This window comes from Theobroma cacao, chromosome 7, assembly GCF_000208745.1.
Source record: "Theobroma cacao cultivar B97-61/B2 chromosome 7, Criollo_cocoa_genome_V2, whole genome shotgun sequence".
NCBI lineage: Eukaryota > Viridiplantae > Streptophyta > Magnoliopsida > Malvales > Malvaceae > Theobroma > Theobroma cacao.
The window spans coordinates 13,725,773-13,740,289 of NC_030856.1; the positions used below are offsets into that span (position 1 = coordinate 13,725,773).

At 31.9% G+C, this 14,517-nt stretch overlaps 1 protein-coding gene across 5 annotated transcripts; it reads right to left on the minus strand.

The window, feature by feature from the left end:
• On the minus strand, nucleotides 7,470–13,704 carry LOC18594903 (peptidyl-prolyl cis-trans isomerase FKBP43). 5 transcript variants are annotated; one of them, XR_001928887.1, is made up of 15 exons: nucleotides 12,715–12,954; nucleotides 12,559–12,626; nucleotides 12,218–12,450; nucleotides 11,992–12,128; nucleotides 11,309–11,648; nucleotides 10,925–11,104; nucleotides 10,429–10,608; nucleotides 9,933–10,112; nucleotides 9,398–9,565; nucleotides 9,044–9,265; nucleotides 8,617–8,825; nucleotides 8,388–8,475; nucleotides 8,093–8,134; nucleotides 7,935–7,983; nucleotides 7,470–7,828 (listed from the first exon to the last, which is right to left on the minus strand). XR_001928887.1 is itself a non-coding variant. In XM_018125206.1 (15 exons), the coding sequence occupies exons 3-15, from the start codon at nucleotides 12,436–12,438 to the stop codon at nucleotides 7,747–7,749; spliced, it is 2,106 nt and encodes a 701-aa protein (XP_017980695.1). In that variant the 5' UTR covers nucleotides 12,439–12,450; nucleotides 12,559–12,626; nucleotides 13,309–13,704; the 3' UTR covers nucleotides 7,470–7,746. The 5 variants fall into 5 exon arrangements, 4 of the variants coding, with proteins under 4 accessions (XP_017980695.1, XP_017980694.1, XP_017980696.1 ...); XM_018125206.1 differs by lacking the exon at nucleotides 12,715–12,954 and adding an exon at nucleotides 13,309–13,704 and having other exon boundaries at nucleotides 8,609–8,825; XM_018125205.1 differs by lacking the exon at nucleotides 12,715–12,954 and adding an exon at nucleotides 13,235–13,704 and having other exon boundaries at nucleotides 8,609–8,825.

The window sequence follows — 14,517 nt, forward strand, 5'->3', positions numbered from 1 at the left end:
CAATAATTTTAGATTTACAAATTCAACTTCAAATTGTCATAACTTTTATCATCTAATCTAGAAAGTGAATGATCTTTTTTAATTTTGTTGGCAAGCTTATAGTTTAAGTATCAAATTTTGTTGTATTGCTCGATGATACGTAGAATCAATTGACTTAAACATGTTTAAAGAGATAAGGATGAATTATTTCCAAAATTTCAAATTCAAAAGAATCTACCACTATTTGGTGAAATAATTCTTGATTTTTCTAAAAAGATTTAGACAAATAATTTTGAGGTTGGTAAAGTAAAATATGTCAAAGTTGAATCGAATTTGTTATTGTCAAATTGATCTTCAACTTGGCAGAATAAGAAATTTCCAGATTATATCGAAATAGGTTGAAACAAAGTTAAAGGAATTGAAAACAATTGAAAATTTTAAAATTGATGAAAATAGTCTAGGTCAATCAATAGTTTATTGTGTTGATCAATCACCATATAGTTTAGAAAAATAAAAAATTGAAAGAAGCAACCGTTGATCAATAGTCACGGTTATTGATTGAAATCACATACCCCTATGTGTGGGTTTTAAAACCCAAATTGATTCATTTTTTTTACATTTATGAACCTTTGTCTTTCTAGCCACTACTCTTCCTCTCTCTGATTCTCATGCTTTTTACCCAAAAAAACACCCAAATTGACACCCAAATTGAATTTATATTTTTTATTTAAATTGCAACCACTCGAGGTAAAAGAAGAATAGCCATTAATATTTTTCATTTAGATGTGATTGGTTACGTAATTAAATCTATCTTTCATGATGAGTTCCTATATTTGAATAAGCTTATTATTTTATTTGAAATAAGCTTATGCATGTAGTAATCATGCTAGACAATCATTCTTAGCCTAAAGCTTTATGAAATGCATAAAAGTAATTTAATTCTTGTAATCTGTGAGCTCTTCAAGGGTTTTTATAGTTAGACAAAGAATAATGAGTTGTACATTAAATTGGAGAGAAGTAGAAAATTGAATGCAGGTTAAAAAATGTTGGCATTTTTTATTCTTCCTAAGCAATGATTTTTGGTTTTTTTTTTTAATTTGTTTGAATATTACCTTTTCTTTTTGTTTTGTTACAACTATTTTGTCTTGATATAATAAAATTTTATTGCATAAATTAAGATTAGAGTCTAATAATTTATAAATACGTCAACCAATTTAGAAATAATATGTTTTTAAGATATAATTAATAAATTATTATACTGTAGAATTATTTATTTATTTTTTGTTCCTTGTATACTCTATTCTCCAATCTCCAAACTACATTCTTTGGTGATGATGAGACTTGCAGCCTTGATGCTTATAATCGGTTCCCAGTTTTGAATAAAAGTCAATTAGTGAATCTTAATTTTGACTAAAAGTTGTGGTACCTTGTTAGAGAAAAATCTTTCAAAATCTTTTAAAGTTATCGAGTCTTGTTGGAAAAGAAATTTTCAAAATATTTAAAATGTGGAGTCTTTTGGAGGGGATTAATCGTACTTTTCGCACATAACCTATAAATATTTAAAATTTTTAATCTTCCCCATGCGTAATTTTACTTTCGAACATAAATCGATTTTGTAGCGTTGAACTTATGTTTTTAAATGAACCAATGTTAAATTTAGGATCTCATTAAGAAAGATAGATTCAATTAAGTGGTCAATCATACCTAAACAAAAAAAATTAGTTACGACTCCTATTTTATATCTGGTAGTTGAGTTTTTGGACTTGTATGTTATGACATCTCTTATAGATTGGTTGACACATTTATGAATGCGTATACTCTAACCTTAAATTTATATTATAAATTAATTTTTTAGAAGAGTATGCAAATTTATTGTTGAATGCCAAAATTGTAAAAAATTTGGACTTTATGATTGCAATGGAAATAAAATAAAATAAAAGCTAAATAAGAACCCTATACAAGTAAAGGCCCGAGTTTAGGGATATCCAAGCCCAAACTTGAGAGGCTTCCAATTAGTTAAAGCATTATAAAAACCTCCAGTTGCTTGTCCACATAATGCTGCAATAAACAACCACCTAGACGCTTTAAAGGAACCTTCACACTTTAAAGAAATCCTGTTTGATGCAACTTACTACTACCTCGCTCTTAGATTGAGTGTGTCTTAAGAACTCACTACAGTCATCAATGCATAATGAAAACAATCCAGCTCACGATCAAGTCCTTAATGTACATAAATTCCTACCCTTAATGTCTAAATTCAGATAGACTTCACTCATTATCCACCACCACCATGTAATTTTCAATAAAGTTGTTTAGAAATCCGACTATTCATATAGAAGTAGAGTTCCATTTTTAAGCAACTTTCTTCCCATGTCAGAAGTCCTATTATTGAATTTAAGATAAATATCTATTGTGAAGGATTTCAACTCCAATTTAAAGTCCAAGTGAAATACAATTGTAGAGACCAATTTAAATTCAAACAACCTAAGAAATTTCTCCTCCATGGCAATTAGAATTTTTTTTCACATGTAATAAAAAATTCTTTTAATTGACAAATTGGAATAAATCACTCTCACATGTTTCTATAAGAACTTTATTGCTCTAATACCATGACGAGCAGTGAAATGATCAAAGATTTTTTTTGGGAATCAAATTGATTCATTTCATCATCAGAAAAGTGTACAGAAAATGGGCTATATATACAGAACATGTACATGTGTGAGAAAAGGACAAAAAATAACAAATTACAATGATTAGCTAACTAACAACTATTTAAAAACTATTAGTGAAACTTTAAATGAACCGGTGCTCTTTATCCTTCCTGCTTTCTTCCTTTGTACAATCTTGATATGATGCATTTCATCTTTATTTCCTTAGCTATTTACAAGCAAATTCAACTCCTTTATGCAAAGTACCTTCTTCACTTATTCATCTGTTATCTATGACATTCCTTTTCATGATTTCAGTTGATAGGGTCTGGTTGATATGTCAAGCCCGACTCTACAATATGTTTGTTATGCCATTCTTACATAAGAATGTATGTTTGCTTACTTGAATATCTCAGAAATTGTTAAAGGACGGTAATGTACCAAATGGTACAATTAAGTTGAATTAAGCCTCGAACTAGTCCAAATAGGGATTTTAAGATGAAATTGAGAATTTTAAAACCCCAAAATGGCTTAAAATGGTGATTCGGAGTTCGAGGACCGATTTGGAGTCAAATTGAAATTTTCATGACCTAGGGGCAAAATGGTCATTTTGCCACCCGAGGTTAAAAATTGGAATGTTGGAAGAAGTTTTTTTTATCACGATTGACTATTTAGAACATAGTTTGAGTTTGAGAAGTGAAAAATTTTAATTCTGGCATTTTTTCGAGCATAAGGGTAAAATAGTTATTTTGCCACCCAAGGGTAAAATTGTAATTTTACACACCCAACACTTGTCCAGCACATGAATTTTACCCAATATTATCATGGATAATTGAGAAAATTTAAGTGGTGGAGAGAGATTTCTTAATGGCTAAGTATGACACATGGATCAATGGAATGGTGACATGTATCAAAATCTCATCCATTCATTATTTTCCTTATAAATTAGCACAAAATCAGCCCATTTCTCTTCATTATGGCCGACCATAGCAAGAACAAAGGAAGAAAAGAAGAACACAAACCCTAGGTGGAAAAATTCATGGGAAAAGTGTGAAAATTCAAGTAATCAAGCAATCAAAGGTAAAATTTCTTGATTTTGACTTGTGATCTACCTTTCCCATGCATTATTTTGCATTTTTCATGGTTGAATCACAAGATATCATGAAGGATTCATTGCTGACCGAATTTAGAGAGAGAGGATTTGATGGTTGTTTTGGTTAGATTTTAAGATATTCTAGTGTTTTTAGTTAGTTGGTGATGTATAGCATGAAAATCAAACAAGAAAAATTCATTTTCTCCCATAACCCATCATTGGCTGAATTTTCCATGTAGAGTGTGGATGATGATTTTGATTTTATTTCCAGTGAATTGGTTAGGAAATGATGAATTATGGTGAGAAAATCAAGTAGGAAAAATCATAATGTTGATGCACCCACCATGGCCGAATTTTTCAAGAGAAAATGTGAAGATGATTTTGCTAGATTTTATGCTATTTGACTTGTGTTTGATGATTTGGAGTATTGAGAGAAAAATGAAATTATTTGGAGTGAAATTGGACATATTGGCCAATTAATCGAGAGATAGATCAAATTAGATCAATACCGTTTTATTTAGATACACAATTGAATTTATGTAGAGTACTGTGTTTGGACGATAATCCGAACAATTTGCATCCCATTTCATGCATTAGTAAAGAGCCTGAAATAGATTTATAATGGTATGACACAGTATATTAAATTATGTGTCGTGTATTGTGTATAGGTGTTGAGCCTTCTAACAAGGGTAAAGACGTTGTGTTAGAGGATTGAGAATAGGAGTAATTCAAACTCCTTATACAATAAGTAACCTTACTATCATCTTAATTATCTGAAGTGGTTTTTATCCGATTTTGTGATTTTATGAAAAATGAGTTTAAATGGTAAATCTTTATGTTTTATAAGTAAAATGTGTTTAAATGAAATGATTTTTTAAAATTATCTTGAAATTGAATAATGGCTTTGAAAATAGAGTAATTGGAGACCATTTGATGTATTGTGAATTTATGGTTCTAATTGATTGGCTTATGACAATATTAGCATGAATGGCTGAATTGGTATTTGTGTTGAAATGTATAAACTGTTGTTTACCTTGATAGGCTGGATAATAATAAAATTGTCATATCATGCTGTTGAATTTTTATTGTATGGTGGGTTTAGCTTGCTATAGTGGGCTGGTTCTGTGGACCAACCTATTAGAGGGGCACGAAACCTGGTCATATATATGTACCTCGATTAGAGAGGCGCGTAGGGTAACTCTCGAGGTCAAACTTTAGAGTTCACTTCACGCCCAACCACCACGTGAGGGGAACTCGACCAACGTCAATGAATGGCTATGTTTTCAAAATAAAAACATGATTTATGCGCACATAACTTTTTAACAGCTTTGGTGGACTCGGTTGGGATAGCCCTCAATCAAGGCATCCCTGATAACTGAGTATGAAAATGATTTTGGCAAGAGCCAAAGTTTTAAGAAATTCATAAGCCATGTTGATTACTCGATTTATGTGAATTGATTTTATTTGGTTGAAACAAGTTGAAAGGTGATGAATTACAGTATGTTGAACTATTTTATCTGTCTCCATTTACTCGGCTTTAGATATTTTAGATGATATTTGTTTACTCACTGAGATTATATAATCTCACCACCCTCCTTTCCACCCATTTCAGGTTCAAGATAGTCTATGGATAGCTGATTTCATCAAGGACCACCATTGGATTTGCATCCTCCAAACTGTAGGTTCACAATTTTTCTTACTTTCGGTTATTCGAGAGCTCACTTGTTACTGTAAATTAAATTAAATACTCTGGCTTACTGTATTACGATATATATGAATTTATTTTGCTTTTACGTTGTAAAAAATTATTTATGCAGTATTCTAAAAATATTGTTTTATGAGAAAATTGAATATTTTATTGAATATTTTTATTTTATTCTAATAGTCATAATTTCATTTTAAACGAATGTTTTAGACATCCAAATTTATTTTTGATTATGAAATATGTGTTTTGCACTAGCATACTACATTTTTAACGGATTTCGAGATTTATGAGAAAAAATGACCAAAATGCCCCTATGAGAAAAAAATTGTTTTTCTATTGTTTTGATTTGGAAAATGTTTATGATCTCTCAAAACATAATTTTAGTGACTAATACTCATAGGGGAAGGGAGAAAAATTGATGTTAAGCCTTGCGAGGTTTCGATTGACATTCCGGGTAAAGAATGTCTATCGGGACGTCGCGACGATTGTCACGGGCCCGATGAGAGTTCCGGATCGTGACATGATAACTTGAAACAAAACGTACAGTTAGTTATCTATAGAGAGATGAACCCAAATCATGCAATTTATTGCAATTTTAAAAAATTTTACTAACTAAATTAATGATATTGTGTTATTGTTTGATTATGCAATTGAGTACATCTTCAATGGTGACATTTGATGTAACTACATGAACGAGGCTAAATTAATTTTCAGTGCCTTCCTTTCTGCTATTTGTCATAAACTCCAAGAAATATATATATATATATATATATACACACACACACATATACACACACACACACACACACACACACACACACACGTATATACATATGTTTATGAGTTCAATTCCAAAAATTATTTGTTCTCGTAATTTCTTTTTTTTTTAAAGACAATCCCAATAAAAACAGCAACATAAGTTATGTATGTATAGTCTAGTGTTCAATGGCATGTAAATTTATTGGTTCATTAGATTACATAGAGATAAGATTTATATCTCTTAATTATAAGTTTTTGTTTTAATCTTTCAAATTCAGACATGGGGAATGATGAAAAATATTTAAATATTAATCAAATTTATAAGTTATAATTGGGCTATCCATTGAGGTTTATTGGTCTAGAATGCACTGGATCTCTTAATCTTAGTTTTTTTTTTTTAATTTTGTCCCTATTTTTTTATTTTTTCTTTTCTTTTTGCCCTCCCCTTGCCACCACAGCACAAGGATGAAAATGCCCGGGCATAGTAACCACAAAACTTATTCTATAATCCAGTTTATTTTATTTTATTTTATACATTTAATATATTTCAGTTTTTTAATATAACAAATAGAAGTTGAATGCAAGCTAAAAAACGTTTGACATCGTTTTGTCACTTTGTTGTCCTTTTGATTCTTCCTAAGTAATAGACTTTTAATTCCTTCTTCATTTGTTTAAATCTCACCTTTTTCTTTTTGTTTTATCACAACTATTTTATCTTAATATGACAATAATTTATTACATAAATTTAATAACAAAACCTATAAATTCATAAATAAATCAATCAAAATAAGATATTTTTAAAATATAATCAATAAAGAGTAAATTCTACATAGATATCTTGTGATATAACATTTTTTCACATAACACTTTAAGGGGTTTTTTTTCGTATAAAATTATATTTCACTTTTATATTCAAATGAGTGAACAGTGTTATATTTTCAATTAATTTTTTTAAAAAAGGCAATAATAGGTTTCTTTTATAATTCTTTTATTTTTTTGTTCATTTAGTTAAAAAAAATTGGACCATTTTTGGGATTTCTTTTATAATCCTTTTATCCTCACTCAAATCTTTCTGTTTGAGACTCAAAAACTTAATAGGGGTTAAATAACATTGATTATGTCTTCTTTCCTCAAGTTTCTCAAGCAAAATACATAAGTCCCTAGTTTAATATTTTTGTCTTGACATGTTCCTCACATAAATTTTATTTTATTTTTTTGGCTATAAAATTTGGCCTAGGTGGCAATTGCCAATTTTTCTGCTTTCATTTGTTTTTTAAATCCTCAGTTGAGGAAAAAATCCTGGGGAAATATATGCTTCAATTGACGATCTATAAAAGGCAGTACACATATTTTTTCAACAAAAAGAACTTTTGCTGCACAAAGCCAAAGCTACATATTTCCAAACCTTCCCAAGCCAAGCAACAGACATTGTACAATCGCCAAGTCCAGAAGCTAAACAACTAGTTGCAAGCATCTAAAGCTCATTACCAAAAACTTGTGCTTGTCAAAAGCATTAAGCCAGCTTTAGCAAACACTAAACAAAACAAGCACTGCCAACCATTTCACCTGACTTTAACCAATTCAACATCAAAAACCAGCCACGAGTCCGGTGGAATATTCTCACTAGCCCCTTCATTTCTATAACTGCAAAACAAACCCAAGTACATCATTGAAGGAACTGGACCAGGCCAAGAGTAAAAACATAATAGAGAAATGAGCTTGGTGTATTTAACCAAATTGAATTGCATACCTCATTGATGGTGGAACAGTGAGTCTACGTTTGCCACCAACTCGCATACCTAAAAATCACAATACATTACACTCATAAGGAACAAAATTCTAGGAAAATAGAAATTCAATTTGTTAATGGATAAAAATTACTTATGAAAAAAAAATCAAAGCTCATACCATCAATGCCAACATTCCATACCTCTGGAACTTCTTCCCCACCTGCAAAAGCAACATAGTTAAAAGTCCTAACTTAAAAAGTTAGTAAAACAAATACATATTTGCAAAGAGCAGCATTTAAATCAAAAACTTGCCCACACTCTCTAATAACCAGTCTCCCTAGAATGTGTAGGCACATTTGTTCATAAAAACTATGCAATATGATAAGAAACTGAATAGATAATACCTTTTTGAATTAGGCAATGACCAAAAAACCACTGTGCTAGTAAAGTATAATTTAACCAAAGATGCCTACCAAGCCGAAACTTTAACAGAGCTTTTCCAGCGCTTGAATAAAATACTTCTCCACTCTCCTTCAACTTTCCAGTGTAACGGACACGAACCTAACACAAAGAGTATCGTTTTCAATCAAAACTCTTTAAATAATTTCCTTTAGTTCAACATGGCAGAACTTACAAGGAGAGAATATGCATAGTCATTACAAAATGGACAAAATAGTAAATCAAGACCACATGCCTTTTTACCAAGAGAAGCTAGTTTGCGATCTGGTTTCCCCATTTCTAACTCTTCAATGATCATTCCATTTGACAGCTGAATTGCCTCGTAATTAGCATTCTCACCATCCATGTCCATAACAGATCTATCCTTTTCAATGCCTGATAAGAGAGGTGCTTCCATCTTCATGGCATCCCCATTGTCCTTATTCTTGCGCCTTTTCTTCCTTTTCCTCCTCCTAGATTGATTTTATAAAAGAAATTGATCAGTATCACTGTTAAAACACCTGCAAATAGCTAATGGCTAAGATTTGCCATTACAAGACTAGAACTAGAATAAAAAGTCTTGCAGGCAAATTCAACTCATGCACCCAAGGTAGATGTGTCATGTATAGAAAATGAAAAAGACTGCAATTGCACACATGGCCATTCACAAGTCAAGCAAGTCAACACTTACTTTTCATTAACTTGGCTTTGAGTTTCCTTATCCTCCACATATACATCCAGGGTTACGGCATCCAAATTTGAACCGTTTTTCTGGCCTTTATCTTCTTCAGCAACATTGTCTTCAAATGTTTTCTCTTCTACCTGTTCTTTTCTTTTCCTCATTGGCTTTGCTCCATCTTCAAGAGCCACTTCAGTGGAAGCTAGCAAGAGACTATGTTGAAAGTTCTCTTCCCTACAATAACATATTGTATAGTGATTGTTAAAACAAGAATGATTCCTTAAAAAACATATAACTAAGATGAGGACAAACATGGAAGCACAAAGTTTATTAAACAGCAAAATCTTTAAGCAAAGTATCACTCACTCATTACAGGCAGGCTTTTGATTTTGCTCCAATACCGCTTTTCCAGTCATGCCATGATCAGCTTCAGGAAATTGTTCCTCTACGAGCTCTTCTCTTTTCCTCTTCGGCATACCATCATCAACACCAAGCACAAGCTTTTGTGTTTCTTCATTCCTGACACCTGATTCACTGTAAGCCAGCACGAATAAATTAAAGTTAAACCAAATCCACTGCAACCCAGGAATGATCGATGAAGCAAACAAACATAATAATAGTTGGCACCTCAAGGTCCTCTTCTCGATATAGTTTGTTAAGCTATTGCATTGTATTTCTTTATCATTTGATAGGCTTGTCTGTTTCTTTTAAGTCACACAACAAACCTAGCTACATATCAAGCTGAAAACCTAGTGCAGCATGAGTCCCTTCTGACATTGTAACATTATCTTCAATCTCATTTTATCTATTTCCTTGCTAGCTTTTTCCTCCATGTTGACTTTTCAACTATTAAATGCACAAATCATTAAACAACAAAATTTTTAAGCAAAATATCACTCACTCATCACTGGCAAGCTTCTGATTTTGCTCATTTTGTTCCAATATTGCTTTTCCAGTCATGCCATGATCAGCTTCAGGAAATCTTTCCTCCTTGACCAGCACTTCTCCTTTCTTCTTTGGCATACCATCATCAACACCAAGCACAAGCTTTTGTGTTTCTTCATTCGGGACAACTGATTCACTGTAAGCCAGTACGAATAAATTAAAGTTAAACCAAATCAACTGCAAGCCAGAAATGATTGATGAAGCAAACAAACATAATAATAGTTGGCACCTCAAGGTCCTCTTCTCGATATAGTTTGTTAAGCTATTGCATTGTATTCCTTTATCAACTAATAGGCTTCTCTTTTCTTTTAATTAGTCCCTTCTGACATTGTAACATTATCTTGAGTCTCATTTCATCTATTTCCTTCTCAGCTTTTTCCCTCCACATCATTTTCCATTATCCAATGCATAATTCATTAAACAACAAAATTTTTAAGCAAAATATCACTCACTCATTCCTGGGCAGCTTCTGATTTTGCTCATTTTGTTCCAATACTGCCTTTCCAGTCATGCCATGATCAGCTTCAGGAAATCTTTCCTCCTTGACCAGCACTGCTCTTTTCTTCTTTGACATACCATCATCAACACCAAGCACAAGCTTTTGTGTTTCTTCATTCGGGACAACTGATTCACTGTAAGCCAGTAAGAATAAATTAAAGTTAAACCAAATCAACTGCAAGCCAGAAATGATTGATGAAGCAAACAAACATAATAATAGTTGGCACCTCAAGGTCCTCTTCTCAATATAGTTTGTTAAGCTATTGCATTGTATTCCTTTATCAACTAATAGGCTTTTCTGTTTCTTTTAATTAGTCCCTTCTGACATTGTAACATTATCTTGAGTCTCATTCTATCTATTTCCTTCCTAACTTTTTCCTCCACGTCATTTTCCACTCTCTAATGCTCAATTCATTAAACAAGAAAATTTTTAAGCAAAATAACACTCACTCATTACTGGCCAACTTCTGATTTTGCTCATTTTGTTCCAATACTGCTTTTCCAGTCATGCCATGATCATCTTCAGAAAATCTTTCCTCCTTGACCATCACTTCTCTTTTCTTCTTTGGCATACCATCATCAACGCCAAGCACAACCTTCTGTGTTTCTTCATTCCTGACACCTGATTCACTGTAAGCCAGTACAAATAAATTAAAGTTAAACCATATCAACTGCAAGCCAGAAATGATAAATGAAGCAAACAACCATAAGTTTAACAGATAATAGTTGGCACCCCCACGCCCTCTTCTCAATAAAGTTTGTTCAGCTATTGCATTGTATTTCTCATCGTTTGATAGGCTTATCTGTTTCTTTTAAGTTTTACAACAATTCTACCTTTCAGGCCTAACACCTATTGCAGCAGTAGTCCCTTCCGACATTAAAACAATGTCTTCAGTCTCATTGTTGTTAAGATTATCTATTTCCTTCCTAGCATTTTCCTCCACGTCAACCTTTCCACTATCCGATGCATTGTTTCCCCTACAGAGAGAAGAAATAGGCAAGGTATCTTCAAATTCACTGTCCAATACTTCTGCAGCAGCAACAGCACTGGTGAAAACTTTTTGCTGAGAACTTTCCTCATTTTCAGATTCACTCAGTTGGTACTTCTTTCTAAGCCTTCTCCGCGTTCCTTTACCATTCTTAGATTTCTTTAAGTCAAAGATTTCTTCATTTGCTGAAGTCAGACACAACAAAAGAACTTAAATTAGAAAACACTTACCAATGCATATTTTGCCACACCTTTTAATAAAATTAAACTAAAGAACAGAATTATGGAAAACAAAAATGCTTGTCACTTGAGAACTAACAGCGGACCTTAATTTACAGATTTGGGCATGTAATTAAATGACATGATCAAAACAAGTTTTCATATGCAAGACCATTTTTTGCATAATATTTACAATGATGGTACATGTATCTAAGACTTAAGAGTTAGCAAGAACAATGTGGACAGATAAAACTAGATTCAAAGAAAAGAAGAAATGGCAAAGCATTTAAAGGGGTGAGGTCAGACATACATTTAGCAGAGAGGTATGGAGAAGATGGGACATTTGGTGGGTCATCATCATTAATAAAACTGCCGCCATAATCACTTTCTTCACTATTCTCTGATCTTTCTGTGTCTGACTCTCCAATATCTTCCCCGTAGGATTCTCTGAGCAACATAGTTAATGAAAAAATTGAAAAGAAAACGATCATTTGAAGCAAATTAGAGACTCCAAAAGAATAATAAAAAAAGGATACGATTCGTCATTGGGATGATTACAGGAGGAATTGGGCAGATAGTAACCAGTAAGGTGAACACTTCGAGGACCAATGACAGAGAAAACAACTTCATGAGCTTCCTCAAATTCCAAATTGAGTTGACAACACTCTGCTTTATCAGGAAACAAACAGCAAACATATACTGGGCTCTTGTTTCCCACATTACATTGAACTATACTCTTTTGCATTGAACTGCCCATTCCTAACGTTGCCTGACAAAATATATTAATACACATTTTAAGGATTTCGATTGTCCCATCAGATACAAAGAATCAGTCATCAACCCAACAAAAAAACCCCAAAAAACTAACTAATAATACCTGGGAGAGATGAAGCCTCGAGCTTAGAGGTGAGTGAGTGAATGGTCTTCCAGGTTTCACTTCGATCCCTGCAAAAATCAACCAAATTATCTCTTTTAAGAAAAGAACATAGTACAGACTGCAAATCAGAAGAACAAAAAGGAAAGAGCAAGCGACCCCAGAAAGCCATTGATGAGAGCAGAGAGTGAGGAATAGATGTGTTTATATTTTCTGGGCAAGAGAGTGAGATGCCTTTTTATATTGGTATAGTTGTAATTTGCGAGGGAAAGTGAGAGCTTCGATTCTCGAGGCGTCTCTGCCCCTCCCTCCCACTCTTTCTCTCTGGCTTTCAATTTTCAATCAATTCCCTAAGTCGTAGCTTAAAGTCCCCAAAACATTACATTTTACTGTATTTTTATTAACCAAAAAAAAAAACAGAAAAGAAAAGAGGCGGCAAAATCCAATCTGGCAGGGAAAGATCCCTAAAGCCTCATCATAATTTCTTTATTTATTTATATTAAATAAATTAAAGTAATATAAAAAATATTCAATTAAATTCAGGATTCAAATTTTACAAAATATTCAATTAAAAATGTTCTCAATATTTAAATTTTTTAAAATTAAAATTTTCAGAATTTAATTAATTTTTTCAATTTATATGCAACCAGTTAAAGTCGAAACGTCGGAGATACTCTACCGATGAATATAAAGTGGCAGTGACTGCCACAAAAACTTTCTAAGGTAAACTGGCAGTAGCGGAAATGTTGAAACCTCAGCACAAGCACGACGGTGTTGATTGTAAAGATGCTGGAGAGGGCAAAAGCTCATCGTCTCAATCTCAAAGTTGGCCCTCTTCAGTCGCAAGCAACGAACTTCCACCATGTAGGGAGCCTTCAACGGCAATGGCGGAACTCAATGATATCGCTGCGAGTATGGAAGCAAAGGTTTGCAGGCTGGAAAGAGTGGTTGCTGAGATGAAAGCAGCAAGAAAGTTCGGTCAACGGTAACTACAAGCAATCGACAGAAGCTGGCTCCCCATGATCTTCGGGATGACATCATCTTTTAGTTAGTTCTGTTAATCCTAATTGCAGAACTGATTTATGAACGTAAACAGTCATCATGTACTGATATTCGCTTAGATGAAGTTTATGAAACCCTGTTTTCATTCATAAAAGAATTGTTACGTAAATCCATAAATAATAATAATAAATATAAAATATTTAATGTTATCAAAAATAATTAATTAATAGAATCAAAATTTCAAAATATTCAATAATTTATTTGGTTGTGGTTGTTGTGAATAAATGAATGTGTCTATTAGATCTTTTAACTTTTCAAGTTTTATTCATAACCTCTATGTAAGTTTATAAATAAAGCTTTGTAATTTATGAAAAATAAAAATCAATAATAATAATAAATAACAAAAAATTCTTCTCTCATAAGAAATAAATTAAAATTTTTTTCTCAATTCTTCTTTCAATTAATTTCTTAATATATCTTTCTTTATATTTTATATCAGTAATTTATTAATAATTTTGATTTTTCTGCATCCATATTGTTTAAATGATTTTCAAGCAAAGCAAAAAATATAATTAAAATTGGATATATGGGATTGGCTAAACGTTTCCCATTGAAGTAATCATTAGAATTTGTAGAGTAGCAGACTACCGCAATCGTAGCTATCGCCTGACAAAATTTCAATAACCAAAACCCCTCTAGCTTTCAAAATGATGGCCACATAAAGTTATATATAACCTTGGTTAATCCCAACAACATTATAATCTTTATAAATTAATAAATTTAATTAAATAATATTTTTAATCAATTTTGATTTAAAATCAATATAATAAATTAATAATTTATTAATTTATAAATAATATACTTTAAAAAAACACATAAAAATTCTCTTAATATATAAAATTAATAAATTTCATTACATATCATAATTATATATATATATATATATATATATATATATAT

Coding starts and splice junctions, on each gene's coding strand:
- LOC18594903 (XM_007022598.2), bottom strand. Junction 10,609..10,924: donor CAGAAGTTGGCCAGTAATGA/GTGAGTGTTATT, acceptor ACTGGCTTACAG/TGAATCAGTTGTCCCGAATG. Junction 9,566..9,932: donor CAGAAGCTTGCCAGTGATGA/GTGAGTGATATT, acceptor GCTGGCTTACAG/TGAATCAGGTGTCAGGAATG.